This window comes from Peromyscus leucopus, chromosome 1, assembly GCF_004664715.2.
Source record: "Peromyscus leucopus breed LL Stock chromosome 1, UCI_PerLeu_2.1, whole genome shotgun sequence".
Taxonomy (NCBI): Eukaryota; Metazoa; Chordata; class Mammalia; order Rodentia; family Cricetidae; genus Peromyscus; species Peromyscus leucopus.
The window spans coordinates 176,352,463-176,375,573 of record NC_051063.1 but is presented as its reverse complement, the minus strand read 5'-3'; the positions used below and the strand labels follow the sequence as shown (position 1 = coordinate 176,375,573).

The 23,111-nt window shown below is 46.5% G+C and overlaps 1 protein-coding gene across 1 annotated transcript; it reads right to left on the bottom strand.

Annotated features, from left to right (window-relative positions):
• Positions 1 to 9,769: 9,769 nt before the first annotated feature.
• Positions 9,770 to 22,069, bottom strand: C5ar2 (complement component 5a receptor 2). The gene is made up of 2 exons (XM_028854957.2): positions 21,558 to 22,069; positions 9,770 to 12,017 (listed from the first exon to the last, which is right to left on the bottom strand). Exon 2 carries the CDS (start codon positions 12,000 to 12,002, stop codon positions 10,974 to 10,976), a length of 1,029 nt encoding a protein of 342 aa, XP_028710790.1. The 5' UTR covers positions 12,003 to 12,017; positions 21,558 to 22,069; the 3' UTR covers positions 9,770 to 10,973.
• Positions 22,070 to 23,111: the final 1,042 nt, after the last annotated feature.

The following is a 23,111-nucleotide window of genomic DNA, read 5'->3' as shown; positions in this document are numbered from 1 at the left end:
GTTCTGTGCTGGTCAGCCTTGCGTCCCTCAAAGCCTGCTACAGAGCCACAAATGGGGTGAGAAAAGACTCCAGAGAATACTACTCAGTACTCCTAGATGTACCAATCGCTGGGAACTGAGCCTCAGTTTCCCCATTCATAGCTTAAGAATACCTGTTTTTTCAAACTTGTTGCAAAAAAAAAAAAAACCAACACTGAAAAGTATACATATGAATATATAAACCTAGTTAGTCAGGGGCTGGAGAGATGGCTCAGAGGTTAAGAGCGCCGACTGCTGTACCACAGGTCTTGAGTTCAATTCCCAGCAACCATATGGTGGCTCACAACCACCTGTAATGGGATCTGGCACCCTCTTCTGTATACATGATAAATAAATAAATAAATAGATAAATAAATAAATACCTCTGGCACCCTCTTCTGTATACAGCACCCTCTTCTGTATACATAATAAATAAATAAATAAATAAATAAATAAATAAATACCTCTGGCACCCTCTTCTGTATACATACATACATACATACATAAATACCTCTGGCACCCTCTTCTGTATACATAATAAATAAATAAATAAATATAAACCTAGCCAGGCAGTGGTGGTACGTGCCTTTAGTCTCAGCACTCAGGAGGCAGAGGCCAGCCTGGTCTACAGAATAAATTCCAGGACAGCCAGGATTACATACTCTGTCTGGAAAAAACACATAAATATAAACCAGGCTGGGCTGTATGTAGCTCAGCTTTTGCATTTTCTGCTTCCTCTTCTGGCAATGCTTCCCCATCAGGCTTTGTTGTGCCTGGTCACGAGACCCCCGAGCAAGACCACCACAGAGCCGATATCCAATGCAGAACACACAGGGGTTATTGATTACAAGCAAGCCCCGGCTTGGTCTGTGCCCAGCACAGCGGGTGAAGGAGGACGGCCCTGAGCTCTCAGGGTGAGGGGTTTTTAAAGGGAAAACCCGCAAGCAGGTGGTACAAGCTTTTGCATCATAGGATTGGGTGAGGGTATGTAACCTTTGAATTTACTGGTTGGGGGTTACAGTTATCCTTTTTGGGCAGGCCTGGACAAGTCCCAGGCTCTGTCCTTGAGCCGCCATGGGGGCTGGCTGGCCTCGCATGTACTGACTGTGGGGGCTGGCCCAGTGGCCCGGGCTCTGTCCTTGACTCATGCACGTAGCTCTAAGTTGGTGAAGGGTCCCAGACGGTAAACAACTGTCTGAACCCTGAACAGTCAGAGTACGTGCAAAAAGGGAGCTACTGCAAGGACTATGTCTTTTGTTCATGGCCCTCCCAGAAACTGCTTGCTCAAGTCTCAGGAAACTGAAATTGAGGCCTGATCTCTGAGAGAAGCCTGAGTGTTGTCTGCTTGGTCCTTTCAGCTTCTCCATGAATCTCATTTTCTTGTTTTCCACTCAAGTATTATTTTACTGAAGCTATTGTCTCTGACCTTGCTTCTACAAGCAGCATCTCTCCACGCCTTCTGTTCCTTTTTGTGTTTCCCAAATGGCAGACAATATTGCTTAATATTTTATTTATTCACTTGTGTGTTTCAGACAACAGCTTCCTATTTCGGTCAGGTTCCAACTCATGATCTTCCCACTTTAGTCTCCTGAGTGCTGGGATAGTGGGTGTGCTTCACATGTCCTATTTACTCTTGGTTTTGTGACCATCCCTACGTCCTCTAGTAAGAGGTGAGCTACCTAGGAGCAGAGACCTCATCTATTTTCTTCCCCAAAGTCTGCTCCATGCACTGACGCAACCCCAGATTCTAAGGCTGTACCCTTCCAAGGGTAGTGCTATCCTAAGGATAAAGGAGGACAATTTGGAAGTGTATAATCAAAATTAAAGATCTACCATTTAGTGAGTGGCTGTATATACAGCAAGCAGTGAAAAAAAAAGCTTGTGCACTTTTTTTTTGAAACAGGGTTTCATGTAGCTGAAGATGATCTGACCCTCCTGCCCTCCACTTTCTAAGTTCTGGTCTTACAGGCTTGTATCAACCCATGCAGGTTTATTTGGAGCTGAGGATCAATTCCAAGGTCTCTTGTAAATGAGGCAGGCAAACAAGGAACACTGAAGAGCAAGGCTTCAGACAGAGGAGAGGAAACAACTTGGCAATGAGACAGAGAAAGGGGAGGGGAGATCCCAAACACCATGGCAAGGACTTTGCCTTGTGAACTGAGGGGGAATGAAGCCATGGAAGAATTTGAGCAGAGGAAGGACTTTAGATAGGATCTAGTGCCCGTGTGAGAAACAGACGGTAAGACACTGTATTAGGGTTCTCAGAGCAGCAGAACTTATAGAATGAATCTCTCTTTCTATTTTATATAGAAAAGGGGTTTATTAGAATGACTTACAGGCTATGGCCCAGCTAATCCAACAATGGCTGGCTGTGAACACAAAGTTCAAGAATCCAGAAGTTGCTCAGTCCACAAGACTGGATGTCTCAGCTGGTCTCCAGTAGATGCTGGAATCCTGAAGAAGTAGGCTCCAATGCCAGTGAAGGAATGGACTTGCTAGCAAGGAGAGAGCAAGGAGACAAAGAGCAAAGCTTCCTTCTTCCATGTCCTTATATAGACTTCCAGGAGAAGGTGTGGCCCAGATTAAATGTGTGTGTCTTCCTGCCTCAGAATCTGGATTAAAGGTGTGAGTCCTCCCTCTTCAAGATCCAGATCAAGGCTGGGCAGTGGTGGAGCACACCTTTAATCCCAGCACTCAGGAGGGAAAGGCAGGCTGGTCTCTGAGTTTAAGGCCAGACTGGTCTATAGAGCAAATTCCAGGACAGACAGGGCCATACAGAAAAACCCTGTCTAGAAAATAGATAGATAGATAGATAGATAGATAGATAGATAGATAGATAGATAGATAGATAGATAATAGATAGATAGATAGATAGATTGTAGATGTATCCAACCGTCTTATTAAATAAGAAACACAGAACCAATGTAAAAGAGAAAGCCAAGAGGTCAGAGCTCAGAGCTAAAATCTCACCCTTCCTCCTGCGGTGGTCCTAGCTTCCCGAAAGAGAGCTATTTCCTGTCTGTTCATCTTTTCATAGTCTTTTGTTCTGCCTTCTCATCGGTTATAAACCCAAACACGTGACTGCCTCGTCACTGTCTGTATGTACACCCCCCCCAGGTCTTAAAGGCATATGTCTCCAATGCTGGCTGTATCCCTGAACACACAGAGATCTATGGGACTAAAGGTATACGCCACCACCACCACACTTTGTCTATGGAAGCTCTAATAGCTCTGACCCCCGGGCAACTTTATTTATTAACATACAATTAAAATCACATTTCAGTACAATTAGAATACCACCACAATAGATAGATAGATAGATAGATAGATAGATAGATAGATAGATAGATAGATAGATCTAGATAAAAAAGCATGTGTCTTCCTGCCTTGAAGGTAGACCAGAAGCAGATCCACCCACTTCAAACCAATCAAAAAAAAATCTCACAACTGTGCCCTCCATTTCTAGATTATAGTTCATTCCAGATGAAGTCAAGTTGACAACCAAAAACGGCTATCCCAGAAACCAAGATGAGAAAAAAGAAGACCAGGGTAGTGACCCCAGAACAGTGAAGAGTGATGTCAGTTGGGCCAGTGAAATAGGAGAGGACATGGTGGAGATTCGGGCCCGAGGGACTGGAATTGTGACCACTGCAATGAAAAAGATGGGGAAATCATTCTGTTTGGTGCCTATGTGTTGGGTGTCCCCGATCCAAAATGCCTGGGACCAGAAGTATTTCAGATTTCTTTCAGATTTTGGAATATTAACATAGATTTATAAAATGAGATACCTTAGAGATATGACCCAGGCCTAAATACAGAACACCACTTCATATGTCCCTACTCACAGACCCTTGTCTTAGTTAGTTTTCTTTCGCTGTGATGAGATGATAGGACCAAGGCAACTTCTAAAAGAAAGCATTTAATCAAGGACTGGCTTACACTTTCAGAAGATGAGTCCATGACTACCGTGGCAGGGGGCGTGGCAACAGGTGGGCAGGCATGGACTGGAGCAGTAGCTGAGAGCTCACACCTGATCTGAAAGATGGAGGCAGAGAGAGATCTCGGGGGAGCTACCTGGGAATGGTGTGGGCTTTTGAAACCTCAAATACCACCCCCAGTAACACACCTCCTCCAACAAAGCCACACCTAATTCTTCCCAAGTAGTTTCGCCACCTGTGGACCAAGCATTCAAACATACCAGCCTATGCAGGCCATTCTCTATGGTGATATTTTATTTGTACTGAAATGTGATTTTATTTGTATGTTGCCTGGGGGTCAGAGCAGATAGCAAGCTATGGCAGAAGTCTGGCAGTGGTAGCACACGCCCTTAATCCCGATCACATGACAGGCAGATCTCTGTGTGTTCAAGGATACCACCAGCATGGAGACACGCGCCTTTAATCTCAATACCAACCATAGACGACCTGGAGGTCTGTATAGATGGGCAGTGACATGGAGGCCATGTGGTTGGGTTTACAACCAATGAGAAGACAGAACAGAAAGTCTACAAAAAGACAGATGCACAGGAAGTAGCTCTCTTGCTGAGAGGAAGGACAGCAGCAGCAGTGAAGGGTAAGCTCAGCTCTCAGCTACTGCTCTGACCTCTTGGGTTTTTAACTCTGCAATTCTCATTCAAACCACTACAAGCTTGAAGGTAACTCTTAAACCATAGTTTGAGGGGACTGTGAGTTTTGTTGTTGGTTGGTTGGTTTGCTTTTGGATTAGGTTTGGGGCTTGTTTTGTTTTGGAAGATTTATTTTAGGTGTATGAGTGTTTGCCTGCATATTTATATGTGCACCATGTGCGTGCAAGTGCCCAAGGATGCCAGAGGAGGGCATTGTATCTCCTGATACTGGAGTTACAGACGCTTGTGAGCCACCATGGGGGTGCTGGGAATTGAACACAGGTCCTCAGGAAGAATAGTCAGTGCTAAGAATAGTCAGTGACTGGGGTGCCATCTCCCTAATCTCAGGTTTTGGTTTTTGAGACAGAGTCTCCTATAGCACAGGCTGGCTCAAACTCACTATGTAGCTGAGGATGGCCTTGAATTTCTGATCCTTCTGCATCTGCTTCTTGAGTACTCTGATAGTAAGTATGAGTACACACACACACACACACACACACACACACACACACACACACACACACATTTTGACTACAACCTGTCATAAGAGGTCTAGTGTGGGATTTCCTATTTGTTCTTCTAGTCGACATTCAAAAAGTTTTGGGGGACTTAGGATGCTGCTCAGTAGAGCATTTGCCTACTACTGCACAAGACTCTGGGTCCCATCCCTAGCAATGCACAAACTAAATGTGACGGTTTGATTAAAAATGATCCCTATAAACTCATATATTTGTATGAAACTGGGAAGGATTCGAAGGTGTGGCTTTGTTGGAGGAGGTATGTGACTGGGGGTGGGATTTGAGCTTTCAAAAGCCCACAGCAAGCCTAGTCTCTCTCTCTCTCTCTCTCTCTCTCTCTCTCTCTCTCTCTCTCTCTCTCCCCCTCTCCCTCCCTCCCTCCCTCCCCCCTCCCCCCCAGCTGCCTGTGGATCAGGATGTAAAGCTCTCAGCTACTGCACCAGCACCATGCCTGCCTGCTTTCTGACTTTATTATGGACTAGCCCTTTAAAACTATGAGCAAGCCCACAATTAAATGCTTTCTTTTATAAGAGTTTCCTTAGTCATGGTGTCTCTTCACAGCAATAGAACAGTAACTAAGAAGCTGGATAAGTGGGGCAGTGGTGGCACACACCTTTTGTCCCAGCGCTTGGGAGGCAGAGGCAGACCTGGTCTACAGAGTGAGTTCCAGGACAGCCGAGGCTACTCAGAGAAACCCACCAAAGGGAAAAAAAAAAAGACACTGGACATAGTGGCCCACTCCTATAATCTCAACAGATTATAGGGGAGGTGGACGACATTAGAAACTCAGTGTTGTCCTCAGCTACATACCAAGTTTTAGGCCAGCCTGGCCTACATAAAACCTTGCCTCAGAAAAAAAAATGGACTTTAGAGCATCTTGGGTTTTGTATTTCCATGAAGCACTGTATTTGTGACTTTCCATTGCTGTGATAAAACACCGTGACCAAAAGCAACTTACGGAAGAGGGAGTTTACTTTGGCATCCGTTTCAAACAGTGTCCACGATGGTGGGGGAGGCATGGCAGCAGGCAGCCAGAGCAGGAAGCTGAGGTCACATCTTCAATGGCAAATAGAGCTAACTAGAAGCAGGGCAAGGCCACAGGCCCTCCAAGCGGCTGCCAGTGATGCACTTCCTCCAGCAAGGCTCCGCCTCCGAAAAGTTCCACGGATTACCCAAACAGCATTGCCAACTGGGGATCAGGTGTTCAGGTAAGTGGGCCTTTGGGGGACACATCTTTCAAACTACCAGACCAGATAGGGATGAGTGTTGAGTGAGAATCTGGACATTAGTATCAGACATTTGGAAAACAGGGGAGACCCACAGATGACCGCTATTGCAGAGAACCCAAGTTCGGTTCCCAGAATCCACATCAGCAGTTCACAACCACCGGTAATTCCAGCTCCAGGGGATTAATGCCCTCTTCTGGCCTCCAAGGGCACTGCACACACACACACACACACACACACACACACACACACACACACGTTAAAAAAAAATCAGAAAACAACTCATCTAGGAACCAAATAGACATAATTATCAAAAGAAGACAGAATAAACTAAGTTTTTTTTTAAGTCTTTCAAAGAAGAACTACATTTTTTTTTTCATTTTTATTTTATTTTTTGAGATAGGATTTCTCTGTGTAACCCTGGCTGTCCTGGAACTCACTCTATAAAAAAGCTTCCCTTAAACTCCCAGAGATCTGCCTGCCTCTGCCTCCTCAGTGCTGGGATTAAAGGTGTGCACCACCACCACCCAGCAAACTACATTTTTTAAAAGAAAAAATGAAAGAAATAAATGGCAAATCTGTAGTCAAGTAGGAAGCCACCGCTGACCACCAGAACCATTTTATGACAAGCAGTTCTTGGAAAATCACTGAGATGTGACTCACTGGAAATCACTACTTTTATGTTAAGACATTAGTATAAGCCAGATGTGGTGGTGTGGGCATGTGACCCCTGTTGTGGAATATTATTTTAAGGTGTGTGACTTTTGTTTATGTTGCATTTGTTTAACTCTGTGAAGCTGTGTTACTGTGCCTGTCTAAAACACCTGATGGTCTAATAAAGAGCCAAGAGGCTAATAGCGAGGCAGGAGAAAGGATAGGTGGGGCTGGCAGGCAGAGAGAATGACTAGAAAGAAGAAAGAGCAAGAGAACAGAGAGGAGGGTGCTAGGGGACAGCCACACAGCCACACAGCCACACAGCCACACAGCCACACAGCCACACAGCCAGCCACAAAGAAAGAGTAAAAGTAAGATTACAGAAGTAAGAAAAGGAAAAAGCCCACAGGCCAAAGGTAGACGGGATCATTTTAAGTTAAGAAAAACTGGCAATAAACAAGCCAAGCTAAGGCCAGGCATTTATAATTAAGATTAAGCCTCCATGTGTGATTTATTTGGGAGCTGGGTGGCAGGCCCTCCCAAAAGAGCAAAAAACAACTAACAACAGATGTGATTCACTGAAAACTTAAGGAAATCACTATTTTTGTTTGTTTGGTTTTGTTTTTGTTTTTTGAGACAGGGTTTCTCTGTGTAGTTTTGGTGCCTGTCCTGGAGCTGGCCTCAAACTCACAGAAGTCCACCTGGCTCTGCCTCCCGAGTTCTGGGATTAAAGGCGTGCGCCACCACTGCCCAGCCAGAAATCACTATTTTTATTTTAAGAAATTAGCACAAGCCAGATGTGGCAGTGTGGGCATGTGACCCCTGTACTTACTTGAGAAGTTGGAGAAGGAGGTCTGCTGGGAGTCTGCAGGCCAGCCTGGGCTATAGAGAGAAAGCAACACTCTCAGAAAACAAACAGATTTTTAAAACCACACAAATAGGGGCTACAAGATGGTTCTGTGGGTAAAATATTTGCCACACAAACAGGAGGACCTCACCTGGCGTTGGTGTCACATGGGGAAGAAGGGACCTGGTGTGTGTGGTCAGTTTCAGGAACATCCTGAGACTTGTGAGTTGTTTACTCCCTCACTCTTAAGGATTACCTCTTGTTTCAGTTTGGAGACATGATTACATAACAGTCTGAGCAAGAGAAAGTTTACAATAAACAACATTTACAATAAACAACAACCAGTTTATTTAACTTTAACATAAATCTTGATGTTAAATAAAGATTTAACATCAAGATTTAACAACAATAAATCTTTAACATCAAGAGATTTTATGTATAATTGCACAGAAATACTTTTAGAAACTGTGAAATTTGGGAAAAAATGAAATTTCTCCTTCATTTTTTTAAGGCCAAAGAATTTAAATGGAAACTTTCAAAATGTGTCTTATTTTTTAATTATTTTATTTAAGAAATGAAAAAGTCCTTCTGAAAAGGCTCCCTGGTCCCAGTAAACTAACCAGACGTTCTTTGAACTTTTTAGACAGGTGCATACATTGTTCAAGGAGGTTTGGGGGTTGAGCTCAGCACAAGGATGTCCTCCTAGAATCCCCCAGTGAGGGAAGCCTGCTGGAAACATGACGGAGTACTGGGTCATCGGCTTGGAATCCCTGGTGAGGAACTGAGGTGCGGCTCAGTTGGTAGAGGACTTGCCTAGCATGCATAAAGCCCTGGGTTTCATCCTCAGCACCACATAAATCAGGTGTGGTGATGCAGGCCTGTAATCCCAGCACTCAGGGGATGTTGAAGGCTACATATCAAGTTCAAAGCCAGCCTGGGCTATATGAGACCCTATCTCAAAAAAAAATTACTAAATAAAGATAACCAAAGCCAAACCAAGCCGTAGGAATTTGTAGAGGAGAGTTGGTGGACACCGTATACCATAGGCGTTAAAATCCTGCAAAATTTGGGTAAGAGTTGGGGATCTGCTCAATGTATAATATATACCTATATGATATTTTTTAAATAAAATTGTTTAAAGATCCTCAAAAACTAACTAACAGAAAAAAAGGCATCAGCAATATTAAGGAGCCCACAGACTAGTTGGAAAAACTAGAGTTTAGACAGAGAAAAATACAGTACTTTCTAAGCCAAGGGACGGGAGAAGAGATAAGGCTGAGCCAGACACTAGATTAGACATGGAGGTCAGGCAGTGGTGGCACACACCTTTAATCCTATCACTCGGGAGGCAGACCACACTGGGCTACATGAGATTGATCCAGTCTAGGAGAGAAACAGAGCCAGGCAGTGGTGACACACACCTTTAATCCCAGCACTTGAGATCTCATGCCTTTGCTTGGGAAGCACACATGCCTTTAATCCCAGGAAGTGATGTGGCAGGGCAGAGAAAGGTAGATAAGGCGTGAGGGAACAGGAACTCACTCTCTTTAGGCTGAAGATTTTGTAGAGGTGAGAACTAGTGGCTGGCTGTTCTGCTTCTCTGATCCTCAGGCAAGTATATTAGGTACACAATATAGCACCACATTGTGATTCCAGGCCAGCGCAGTCTACAGAGCTAGTTCCAGGACAGCCAGGGCTACACGGAGAAACCCCATCTTGAAAAAGTGTAGATCAATAGAAGAGTGGAAGGAGAGGCCAGCCTGCCACATAAGACCAGTAACACCACGGCCATGTGGCGATACATAGATTAATAGGAATGGGTTAATTTAAGATGAAAGAGCTAGCTAGCAAGAAGCCTGCCATAGGCCACACAGTTTGTAATTAATATTAAGCCTCTGAGTGATTTTTTTTATAAGGGGCTGCAGGACTGAGGGTGAGAGAGATTTGTCCCTACTTCCGGCCAGGTAGGGCACAGGAAATCTTTCAAGTACAGGTTGGGGCTGGTAAGATGGGTCAGTAGGTAAAGGTGCCTGCAGCCAAGCCTGACGACCTGTGTTTGATCCTCAGGACCAACATGACACACACACCCCACCCCTGCCCCTTCCTGACACAGACAATAAATAATTACACATACTACAAAAATTTAAAAGATGGAGTAAGTCTGTCTCTCACCTTTGGAGAATGTATAGTTCATCTGGGCATTTGTGTTAAAGAGATTTTAAGAAAGGAGGAGCCTTGTCCCTGGGAGGGATGCAAGTCATGGAGGGCTTCTTGGAGGAGGCACCCTCAGGGGCACTTGCACTGTCTGTTTGGCATAGTTCCACAGATTTAAGTGTGGATCCTCTCTCCACTATTCAGATTTGAGCTCAGTCATTACTTTTTTCTCAAGGTGGTAGCCTGACTGACCTAGGCTGCCCCACCGTGTGTGTGTGTGTGTGTGTGTGTGTGTGTGTGTGTGTGTGTGTGTGTGGTCTGTAGGCCTAAGGTCAAGGTTGGATATCTTCATCTAGTGCTCCCCACCTGGAACTCACTAAGTAGATCAGGAGAGCCTAAAACTCACAGAGATCCTCCTGCCTCTGCCTCCCAAACGCTGTCATTAAAGGGATCACCACCAGGCCTGCTCCACTCTGTTTCTTGAGACAGGGTCTCTCCCTGGAGCTTGTTGATTGGACTAGACAGGCTGGCTAGAGGAGCCCCGGGACCCACCGATTCCTTCAGTGCCGGGGTTATAGGCATGCTGCCATACCCAGCCTTTGTGTAGGGGTCCTTGTTTGTACATCAGGCACTTGAGCCTTCTCCCTAGCACGTTCTTTAGTTCTATGGAACATCTCACCCTTGACATATTCCATATTCCTTCAACGGCTTCCTATCTGTCTTCCTCGGCAAAGTGCTCATTCTTCCTGGGGGCAGGAATTGGTTCCAGCCACGGCCACACCCAGCGCCTGTTATATCAGGGCTTTGCACAAGCGAGTGCACAATGAGTGTTTGTTGAATGAAGAACAAAAGCAGTCCCTGAGCTCCTGGATCCAGCTATGCCTGAAGCCGCACGATTGTGAAATGGCCTAGGACATTCAAAGCCCTCTTGCCTACACGGCCATCTCAGACGTCACCTCGTGGCTGGTGGACACCTTGCTCACCACACTTTCCTCATCCTGTGGATCCCTCAGGGCCCAGCGGCAGGCAGCCTGGAGTGACCGGCACAGTTGTTTCCTTCCAAAGTACAAAAACATTATAGGATTGACAGCGCTGTGAGCGAGGGCCAGGCCCGTAACCAGAGGCTCAGCCTCCAAGACCCGGGCTAGGAATGAGGAGGAAGGCTCAGCCACTGCGATTATGACCCTCAGGATGTGGTAAGGGGTCCAGCAGATGAAAAACCCCACCACGACAGCTGTGCCCAGTGGCCAGTGACGTCGGGTCAATTGCCGTTGGAGGATGCTGTGGCCACTGGCCATAAACACCAATGGCGCCAGGAAGCCAAAGAGAAATCGAACCGTGGTGATGGTGGCCTCTGCAGCCACCGATCGCCCGTAGTCTATGCCACACACAAGCCGAGAAGGGAAGTGCTCCTGAAGCAGCCTAAGGTAAACAGCTGAGGGTACCGTCAGCAGCAGGGCCAACATCCAGGAAGAGACCTGGGCCGCCCGCACCCCGAGCTTCCGGCGATCAGCCGCCTTCCAGGAGGGCCTCAAAGCCAGTAGGAAGAGGTCAGCGCTGAGGGCCGTCAGGAGCAGCACACTTGCATACATAGACAGGACCGTAAGGGAGGGCAGCAGCCAGCAGCCTGCTGCCCCATACGGCCAGTGACCCTTTTGGGCAATGGGCACAGCCAGGAAGGGCAGAGACACACAGCAAAGCAAGTCAGCTATGGCCAGGTGCAGGAACCAAGAGGTCCCGAGCCTGTGGCGGGACTCTTTCCAGGTTACCCAAGCCACCATGGTGTTGCCTGGCACACCCACCAGGAAGATGGCTGCATACAGCAGAAGCAGGGTTATGAGGTAGAAATCACTAGAGACGCAGCTCCCATCTGGGCAGTCTACGGGGACATCCGGAAGATCATGGTAAAGTTCGTAATCATACTCGTAATTATCCCCGGAGCTGGTGGTATGATTCATCATCCTGGCCGCAGGCACCTGCAGGGGACAGAAAGAAGGACAAATCAGTGGGAAAACTTCGAGAGCCTTGCTGTTCTGGGCCAGGGATGACTCAGAGGCTCCGGGACAGAGATGACCCGGGGCAGGGCTGAACCAGAGGCTCCGGGGCAGGGCTGACCCAGAGGCTCCGGGACAGCGCTGGCCCAGCGGCTCCGGGATAGGACTAGTCCATACTAGAGAGGGCAATGCTGTGGTGTTAGCGTGCCTACACTCCAGGGTACCAGTATTCTGTGATGGTTATTGTCAACTGGTAACTTGACAGATTCTGGAAGCATCTGGGAGATGGGGGTCTATCTTTGTTGTGCTAACTGATGTGAGAACATCCATGTTAATTGTGGGAGGTACCTGACTCCAGAAAGTTATGCTCTGACCTCCAGATGTATGCCAAGCGGCATACACACACTTACACAAATACATAAAATAAAAATTAAGATTTTTAAATGAGATTTAAAAAAAATAAGTGGGAAAAGCATTCTGGACAGTGGCATACATTCATCATTAGTTTCTTTTTTTTGTTTTGTTTTGTTTTGTTTTTCAAGACAGGGTTTCTCTGTGTAACAGCCCTGGTTGTCCTTGCTCTGTAGACCAGGCTGGCCTCAAACTCACAGAGATCCACCTGCCTCTGCCTCCCGAGTGCTGGGATTTAAAAAAAAAAAATTATGCCACCATATCCGGCTGTTGAATATTTTATCACAGGAAAAGAAACAATTAAGAAAGAAAGAATTATCTCATTAGCACGTGGAATTACAGAATATGAGAACAGCAAACTGAATTCCAGAAATGCTAAGACTTGTGTACATCTTGAAATTCTAGTACATAACCCTTTACATGCCACAAAGTACTGGGATTGAAGCCAGGGCCTCATAGGTATCAGGCATGTGCTCTACCACTGAGCCACACCCCCAGCCCCTCACTGGGGGATTCTAGGCAGGGGCTCTACCACTGAGTCACACCCCACACTAGACAGGGGCTCTACCACTGAGCCACACCCCAGCCCCTCACTGGGGGATTCTAGACAGGGGCTCTACCACTGAGCCACACTCCAGCCCTCACTGGGGGATTCTAGGCAAGGGCTCTACCACTGAGCCACACCCCCAGCCCCTCACTGGGGCATTCTAGGCAGGTGCTCTAAAACTGAGCTGCATTCCGTCCTTGTATCTTGGAATTCTTGGATGTCACTGTCTTAGAACTCCAGCCTGTCAGAATACTGGATTGCTGGAACCCTAAACAACCCCTTAAAACACTAGAATCCTAGCTCATGCTTATCCTGGAAGGCTAAGGTGCAGTTTTAGAACCCCATGGCAGATTAAGACATATAGATCCTGAATGCTGATGCATTAGAACACCCAAGCTCTTGGAGTTCCAAAAATTAAAATTCCAGCAATGTAACTGGAAGTTTCTCTCTCCTGCCCAGCCCTGAGGTCTGGACAAATCTCTTGAAGCTGCTTATAAAATAATCACTCAGAGGCTTAATATTAGTTACAAACTGTATGGCCTATGGCTTTAGCTTCTTGCTAGCTAGCTCTTTCATCTTAAATTAACCCATTCCTATTAATCTATATGTTGCCATGTGGCCGTGACATTACCGGTCTGCTGGCATCTTGTTGCTCCTTTGGTGGAGTCTCTCCTGACTCCACCCTTCTCCAGCTCATCTTCAGTTTGAATGTACTGCCTAACTTTATCCTGCCCTGCCATAGGCCAATGCAGCTTTATTTATTATCCAATGGGAGCTACACATATTCACAGCACACAGAAAGACATCCCACAGCAAAGCAAGAATAAGGCATGATAGCATGCTCAGTGAATAAATTCAGGAGTAAATTCTTACAAATAAAAATAAAATCCACTTGGAGCAATTGTTTCAGTAGTATTAACATTGGGAACGCAGGAAGAACGGAACATTGAATTCCCTATGGTTTATTCATTCACAAACACAGCTCCCAGGTACTTTTTGTTCTTTGGAAAAGGTTTTCATGTAGCTCAGGCTAGTTTCACACATACTGGGTAGCCAAGGATGACTGTGAACTCCTGATCCTTCTGCTTCTACTTCCCAGGTGCTTGGATTTTAAGGGTGAACACTACGTCCAGCTCTTGAGCATTTTTATTGTTGTTCTGGGTCTCAATCCAAGGACTAAGGCACAGTCCAAAATCTGTTTCCTTACAGCTGATTTTCCAGTGGGAAAAACCAAGGACTGAGGATACAAACAAGAGCTTTGCAGTATTTTCCGAGGCGCACTAATTGAATGAGGAAGAAGTATCAAGGCCAGCCTTGGCTGTATAGTTAGAGGCCAGCCTGGGCTTCATAAGACCCTACCTCAAAAAAAAATTGCTGTAGAAAGAAAACAATCCCAGAGAAGGAGGCTGTGGTGCAATTACACACAGACGGTAAAGGAACGTAGTAGCCTCTGAGCAGGAACTAAAAGAATTGAGGGAGAGGAGGAGGAGGCTCTAGAATGAGATAAAGCATGATGGGTGTGTTCAAGGAATAGCAAGGTCAATGTGGCTGGAATGGAGTAGAAGAGAAAGGAAATGGATAAGTGAAAGCAAGCCAGCCATGATGGCAGGCACCTAGAGTCTAGCATTCAAGATGTGAGGCAGGAGGATTGCCGTGAGTTCCAAGCCAGCTTGGCTACATAGTGATTACTAGGTCAGTCAGGGTTTACATAGCAAAATGCTGTCTCAATGGAGCACAGTTAGTCCTGCCCTCCTGTAACTGCAGAGCTTGGGAGGTGGAGGCAGAAAGATCAGGGGTTCAAAGCCACCACAGGCTATACACTACACGAGACACTGTGTCAAAGGGGGAGGTGCTGGAGAGACGGATCCATAGTCAAGAGCACTTGTTGCTCTTGTAGAGGACCCAGGTTCTGTGCCAGCAACCCCACGGCAGCTCACAACTGGGCCATCTATCCAGCTCCTACCCTAAACCCCATTTTTTTTTATTGTGTTTTGTTGTTGTTTGTTTGGGTTTTTTCTTTTTTTTTTTTTTTTTTTTTTTGGTTTTTCGAGACAGGGTTTCTCTGTGTAGTTTTGCGCCTTTCCTGGAGCTCACTTGGTAGCCCAGGCTGGCCTCGAACTCACAGAGATCCGCCTGGCTCTGCCTCCCGAGTGCTGGGATTAAAGGCGTGCGCCACCAACGCCCGGCTGTTTGGGTTTTTTCTTTAAGATTTATTTATTTGATGTGTATCAGTGTTCTTCTGAATGTGTGTATGTGCACCACATGCATGCTTGGTGTCCATGGAGGTCAAAAGAAGACGCTGGATCCCCTGAAACTGGAGTTACAGACAGTTGTGAGCCACCCTGAGGGTTCTAGGAACCACACCTAGCAGCAAGTTCTCTTAACTACTGCTCCTGCAGGGGGCGCTGGACAGCTCCCAGGTGTCTGTACTCTAGCTCCAGAGGATCTGACGCCCTCTCCTGGAAATCTGTGGTACATGCTCTCAGGTGCATGCACACACACACACACACACACACACACACACACACACACACACAATCATTTTAAAATTTAAAAACAGTAACAAAATGACCTGATCCAACAAAAATAATAGTTTTAGCATATCAGGAGACACCATTCATTAAGCATTTTGTATGTGTTCCAGGCGTGGCCCCAAACACCTTTCAACATTGTATCTCCTAAGCATCCCATCAACCCTCCAATTTTGACACAGTCTTGTTAAACTGATTCTACAGTTGACCGAAGGCACAGAGAGGATGAGAAATTTACTTTAAAATCAGTCAGCTAAGTAGAAGACAGAACTGAATTACAAAATGTTCCTAGGCCCAAGTCCCGAAATACTACCACCCCTAGATAGGAGACTCTGGGAAGCTAGATGGCCTCATACACTTTGCGGCCCTGAGCCAACTCTGTGACTTTGGACGACAGTCTCCACTGGCTCCGTCCATGTCCTCCTCTGGGACCCAGATAATGCATAAGAAACACATACATGGGGAAAGAGAGATGGCTCAGCGGTCAAGAGCATTGACTAACGTTCCAGAGGACCCAGGTTCAGTTCCCAGGCCGTCCGGTGTCAGATCACACCAGGATTAAAAAGAGAAAAAGAAACACATTCATGTCACAGCGTGCGCTGGGGAGAACAGGACCTAGGTGGGAGGGGACACTCAGCCCCATGTCAGAGTGGCTGGAACCTACCGCTCTCATCTGACTATTATGGGTTGTCGGGCACTGCCCAGAGCCACAGCCAACAGTGTCAAAACAGGAAGGACATGGCGGAAGTTGGGACACTCTCAGCTCTGCCAGGTAGCCAGCTATGAGGCCAAGCCACTTTTCTGGGTATTTTTCCATCCTTAAGAGCAAACTGTACCTGGTTATAAAAACTCGCCTGTCACCCCAGCACTCAGAGGTGGAGGCAGGGGAATGCCATGACTTTAAGGCCAACCTGTGCTGTGCTATAAGGTCAGACCCTGTCTCAAAAAAAAAAAAAAAGAATGAAAAAATCAAAGCTTCAACAGCTCTGTGTCCTTAATCAAGTATCCTAAACCTCTCTGTGCTTCAGTCTGTAAAAGGGAATAATCAAGTAGCCCACCTTAAAGAGTGCTGGGAAGATTCGATGTATTCAACAGATATGCTATGGAGAAAATGGCCGCCACAGTGCTGGTTCACAGCAAGCATGGGGTGTGTGCCTGTGTGTGTGTATCTGTGTGTGTCTGTCTGTATGTGTGTCTGTGTGTGTCTGTATGTTTGTGTGTCTATGTGCGTCTCTGTGTGTGTGTGTCTGTATGTGTGTGTCTGTCTGTGTGTGTCTGTATGTGTGTGTCTGTCTGTGTGTGTCTGTGTGTCTGTCTGTGTGTGTGTCTGTATGTGTGTGTCTGTCTGTGTGTGTCTGTATGTGTGTGTCTGTCTGTGTGTGTCTGTGTGTCTGTCTGTGTGTGTCTGTGTATGTCTGTATGTGTGTGTCTGTCTGTGTGTGTCTGTGTGTCTGTGTGTGTCTGTATGTGTGTGTGTCTGTCTGTGTGTGTGTCTGTGTGTCTGTCTGTGTGTGTCTGTATGTGTGTGTCTGTATGTGTGTGTCTGTATGTGTGTGTCTGTATGTGTGTGTGTGTCTGTATGTGTGTGTGTCTGTGTGTGTGTGTCTGTGTGTCTGTATGTATGTGTCTGTGTGTGTCTGTATGTGTGTGTCTGTGTGTGTCTGTATGTGTGTGTCTGTGTGTGTGTCTGTGTGTGTCTGTGTGTGTCTGTGTGTGTGTGTCTGTGTGTGTGTGTCTGTGTGTGTCTGTATGTGTATCTGTGTATGTATCTGTGTGTCTGTGTGTATGTGTGTATCTGTGTATGTGTGTGCCTGTGTGTGTATGTCTATGTGTGTGTGCCTGTGTGTGTATGTCTATGTGTGTGTGTCTGTCTGTCTGTATGTATGTATGTATTAGCTGCTGTTTTCAAGTATATACACAACCTCTCCTCCCTTCTCTGACCCCACCCTGTACAACTATTACTGATAACAATCCAGGACAGTTTCCATACTCAAGACATTCAGCCTGTGGTATTTCGTCTGTAAACAGAGACCGGAATGATTCCAGCATTCACTCTCTCTATCTCTGTCTCTGTCTGTCTGTCTGTCTGTCTGTCTGTCTCCCTCTCTCTCTCTCTCTCTCTCTCTCTCTCTCTCTCTCTCTGCATGACTCAGAACCACCTGCTTCTCCAGTTCTAGGGAATGTATGCAGTTGCCTGTGGGGATCAGAAAGGGGGGGTCAGATTCCCTAGAACTGGAGAAGCAGGTGGTTCTGAGTCACCTGACATGATTGATGGGTACTGGGAACAGAACTCAAGTCCTCTGAAAGAACACTACACACAGAACTCTGTCTCTGTCTGTCTGTCTATCTCTCTCCCATTCCCACTTAACTCAGTGCTCTATCACTGAGCCAACTTCTCAGCCCTTCCGTTTTCTTGAGACAGAGTGTCTCATTGAACCTCCAGTTTGCCAAATGGATTAAGAAGAGCCAGGAAGCACAAGAGCCCTTCCTATCTACCCTCTGGTGCTGAGGTTACAAATGGGCAGTTCTGTACCCAGTGCCATTGTTGTCGTTTTGTTTGTTTTGTGACAAGGTTTCTCTGTATAGCCCTGGCTGTTCTGGATCTCACTCTGTAGACCAGGCTGACCTCAAACTCACAGAGATCTGCCTCCCTCTGTCTCCTGAGTGATAGGATTAAAGACGTGCCCCATCACTGCCCAGCCTCATTGTTGTCTTTTACAATTAATCAGTTATATTTGAATTCTATACACTATATACCAAATAGTATTGCCACTGTTTCTACATATGTATTTGTGTGTGTGTGTGGTGTGCTCTTGCATGCACACATGCTTGCACAAGTATGCTTGCATGGTAAAGTTCACAGTGGAGGTCACAGGACACTTTGTGGGAGTCAGTATTCTCCTTCCACCAAGTGAGATCTCGGGATCAAATACCAATTGTCAGGCTTGGCGGCAAGTGCGTTTACCTACTGAGTCATCTTGCCCCCAAATTACTACTTGGTTGTGTTTCTTTTGAGACATGGCCTTTCTGTCTATCACTGCTGGCCTGGGATTTACTATGTAGACTGACTGGCCTCAGGCTCACAGAGATCTGCCTACCTCTGCCTCCCAAGTGCTGGAGTTAAAAGCCTGGTCTAGCTAGATGGTGGTGACACAGGAGACTTTAATCCCAGCACTTGGGGAGGCAGAGCCAGGCAGATCTCTGTGAGTTCAAGGCCAGCCTGGTCTACAGAGCAAAATCTAGGATGGGCTCCAAAACTACATGGAGAAACCCTGTCTCAGGAAAAAAAAAAAAAAAAAAAAAGCTCGATCTACCACGCATGACCTTTTATTCATGAATACCAGCATGTGTCTGTTTAAGTGCATGCCATATGTATGCAGTTGCCTGTGGGGATCAGGAAGGGGGGGGTCAGATTCCCTAGAACTGGAGAAGCAGGTGGTTCTGAGTCACCTGACATGATTGATGGGTACTGGGAACAGAACTCAAGTTCTCTGAAAGAACACTACATGCTCTTAACAACTGAGCCATCTCCTCAACCCCAAGTTGAAACTTTTAATTATAAACTGGGTATATTGGCTCACACCTTTAACCTCAGTGCCCTGGAAGCAGAGGCAGGTGGATCTCTATGAATGTGAGACCAGCTTGGTCTACATAGTGAGTTCTAGGACAGCAAGAGCTACGTAGAGAAACTCTGTCTCAATAGTAATAGTAATAGTAATAATAATAATATAGCTGGACATGTTGGTGCATGCCTTTAATCATAGCACTTGGGAGGCAGAGGCAGGTAGATCTCTGTGAGGTCAAGACCAGCCTGGTCTATAGAGTGAATTCCAGAACAGCCAGGACTACACAGAGAAACCATGTCTTGAAAAAAACCCAAAAATAATAATAATAATAATAATAATAACAACAACAACAACAACAACATACAAGCTGATGAGAAAAGAGAGGTTGGTAGGGATGGATATATATATAAAATGTCATAATGAAACATGCTATTTCATATGCAAAAATGCAACAAAACAGGAAAACCTGAGCATGGGATACATTCCCGAAATCTCAACACTTAGGAGACTGAGGCAGGAGGATTGCCATGAGTGTGAGGCCAGTCTGGTCTACATACCAAGTTCCAGGCTAGCTTAGGCTATGCCACGAGACCCTGTCTCTGAAAACCAGAAAATAGGGCTGAGGACGTGACTCAGCTGGAAGAGTGTTTACCAGCTCCACACAAACTGGACACGGTGACACATTCCTGCAGCCCGGCACTTGAGCTTGAGGCCAAGTGGGCTACAGGAGCTCCTGTCTCAAGGAGAGAGAGAGGGAGAGAGAGAGAGACAGAGAGAGAGGGCACTGATGTTCACTGTGTCTGTGTGACCTTTCAGAAAGGACTGTCCTGACCGTCCTGGACATAGAAATTATAATTATCCCAATTCCCAGAACTCGGGCTCCACCCCGTGTGGGCTCCAGTGTGTTCCTGGTATCTAGAACAGTTCTTGGCGTTCACGTGGTATTTGGTGAGTGAAAGAATTAGGAAACTGAAGTCTAAAGGAGGCTAAGAAGCCACTTAGGGTCTGAGAGCACTGGCTTGATGGATAAAACGCTCATCCTGCAAGCCTGATGACCCGAGTTCGATTCCTGGCACACACACACACACACACACACACACACACACACACGCACACGCACACGCACACGCACATGCACACGCACACGCACATACACACACACACATACACACACACACACATACACACGCACACACACACACACAGCAGAAGGACACAACTGAGTTCTGTATGTCGTCCTCTGGCTTCTGTATGCAGGCTGTGGTACACACACCCATGTGCACATGCAATAAATAAATTAATTAATTAATAATAAATAAATAAATGCAATTTAGAAAGAAAGGCACACCCTTGAGCTACTACACAAGCAAACTTTTTTTTTCTGAGACAGGGTTTCTCTGTGTAGTTTTAGTGCCTGTCCTGGAACTCACTCTGTAGACGAGGCTGGCCTCAAACTCACAGAGATTCGCCTGCCTCTGCCTCCCTAGTGCTGGGATTAACGGTGGGCACCACCACCACCTGGCTACACATAAACAAATTATTAATAAAATAATTTAAAGACAATATCTGGGAATCATAAAATTCTTTTAAAGAAAGAAATAATGCGAAAATGTGGGGGCAGTGCCTCTGTGTTAGAAATAAGAATTGGACTGGCATATTCTTATGCTGGGAAACGGACTCAGATAATACTCTTCTGGAATGTGCTCCGTTTACGAGAAGCCCCAGAGTTGCCTAATTACAACCTGCACATACTTCTGTGCACATGCGTAAGTTCCCTTTTGGCCTAAAGTGACCCTTGTTGTCCAAGGAAGCAGGAATATAGATTGTGAGGGCTTGCTCACCAGACGCATCAACTTTTGGAGGACTGGGCCCCAAACTGGGGATCCCTGAAGGTCATGGTGTCCCTCACTGCAGAATGTGACTGGTCACTTACCTGCTTTATTGAACATTTTCTGCTGGGCTGACCTAGCTGGTACCACGTATCTGGGGCTCCGACGTGTTTTCCCGAGCCCTGACGACAACTTCTATCTGGAGGGCTGAGGGTGTGGCTCCCTCAGCTGGTAGAGTGCGTCCTGGCATGCACCAAGTCCTGCGTTCTATCCTGAGCACTGCATAAACTGTGTATGATGGCTCATGCCTGCAATCCCAGCACTCTGGAGGTGGAGGCAGGACATTCAGGTGTTCAAGACCATCCTCAGCCACAGATCAAGTCTGAGGACAGCCTGGGCAACATGAGATCTTGTCTCAGAAAAAAAAAAAAAAAAAATATATATATATATATATATATATATATATATATATATACATATATACGTATATACATACACACATACATACACACACACACACACACACACACACACACACACACACACACATTCCAAGATATCTAAGTGGATCCTTCTAGGAAGTCAAAATCATGAAGCCCTCCACTCCTCTCTCCCTCCTGTCACCCCCCCCCCCTTACCTTCTCTTCCAGCTGGTCCCAAATTGGCCAAATGCCTCTTGCAAGCACACCGTCAGGTCACAGCAGCTGCCGGGAGGCCCGGGGTCTCTCCACCAGGGACAGCCGCTGGAGAGTCTCCGCGATCCAGCCTGTTTCCCCGGATCCTATGGGAATTCTCTGAGGGCCCCCGTGAAACCTTCTTAACCAGGGAAAAACAGGCGTGGCCTCCTCCCAGCCTCAGGGGAATATTTGTCTCTTCTTCCTCCCGTGAGTCACAAATTAACCCACAGACGGGAAAGGTCGGAAAAGCCTGAAGTGTGGAGAGGTGGACAGTGTCTCCACCCTCGGTCTTACCGTCACCAGCTTCCTGGAAGCCAGATCTGTGTGGACTTTGAACCGCAAGGTCTAGAGGGCTATCTTTGAAACCGCCTCCCACCCATCCTCAGCCCGCAGGGCCCCGAGGTTTCTGCACTGAATACTAGCTACCAGCTGACCCACTCCTGACCTCCCGTCGGTCCCCACAGACTCTTAAAGATTTTTCCTTCCTCAAATGTTCTGAGGAAGCTAGCCCAGAGTTAAAAACCCTATTCAGAAAGATCAAGAAGCCGAGCCCAGGTCCTGAGGCTTCCGTGGAACCTAAAATGCAAGTCCTGCCCCTCTCTGGGCCTCCATTTTTTTTTTCACCTGTAAAATGGAAATACATTAGCAGGTGTGGGAGAGCATGTTGTCATTGCAGACTCTGGAGGCAGAGGCAAGGAAGATCTCAAGCTGGAGACCTGTCTGGTCTACACAGCCAGGCACTGTCACAGAACACTGGGTAGGTGGTAGTGGGTAGGTGGGGACATACTTGTCACACAAGCATGTGGACCTAAGGTTGAATTTCTGGAAGCCACATAAAAGTCAGATGCCGTAGCACATGCGTGTGATTCCAGCATTCGTAGATGGAGATAGTCCGGGGAGACAGGAGAATCCCCGGAAACGTGTGGGCCAGCTAGCCTGGCCTCTGCCACTGCAAGCAACAAGAGACTGTCTCTAGCAGAGTAGAAGCTGAAGGTCTAGAACAAGGCTGTTCTCTGACCTTCGTGTGCAAACTGTGACTCCCAGGCCTGTGTGCATGCAGACTTAAAGTGAAAAAAAAAAAACCAGTAACGACAACAAAAGAAGTTGACCAATAGTGGCTGTTTTTGGTTTTGTCTTGTTTGTTAGAGACAGAGTCTCATGTAGCCCCGGGGTGACTCAGACTCACAGAGATTTGCCTGCCTCAGCGTCCCAAGTGCAGGGATGAAAGGCATGCCCAGTTCTAGAGCACACTATCTCAAAACACACACCCACACACATGGTGCAGGCTTAGGATGCTAAGCAAGAAGACATGGCCTCACCAGGTGATGGTGGCACACGCCTTTAGTCCCAGCACTCAGGAGGCAGAAGCAGGTGGATCACTGAGTTCAAGGCCAACCTAGTCTACAGAGTGAGTTCCAGGACAGCCAGGGCTACACAGAGAAACCCTGTCCTGAAAAGAAAATAAACAAAGAAACAAACAGAAAAGAAGACATGGCCTCAACCTTGACATTGGAA

Bases quoted from the DNA above. Each gene is read 5' to 3' on its own strand.
- C5ar2 (XM_028854957.2), bottom strand. From the start codon at position 12,002: ATGATGAATCATACCACCAGCTCCGGGGATAATTACGAGTATGATTAC.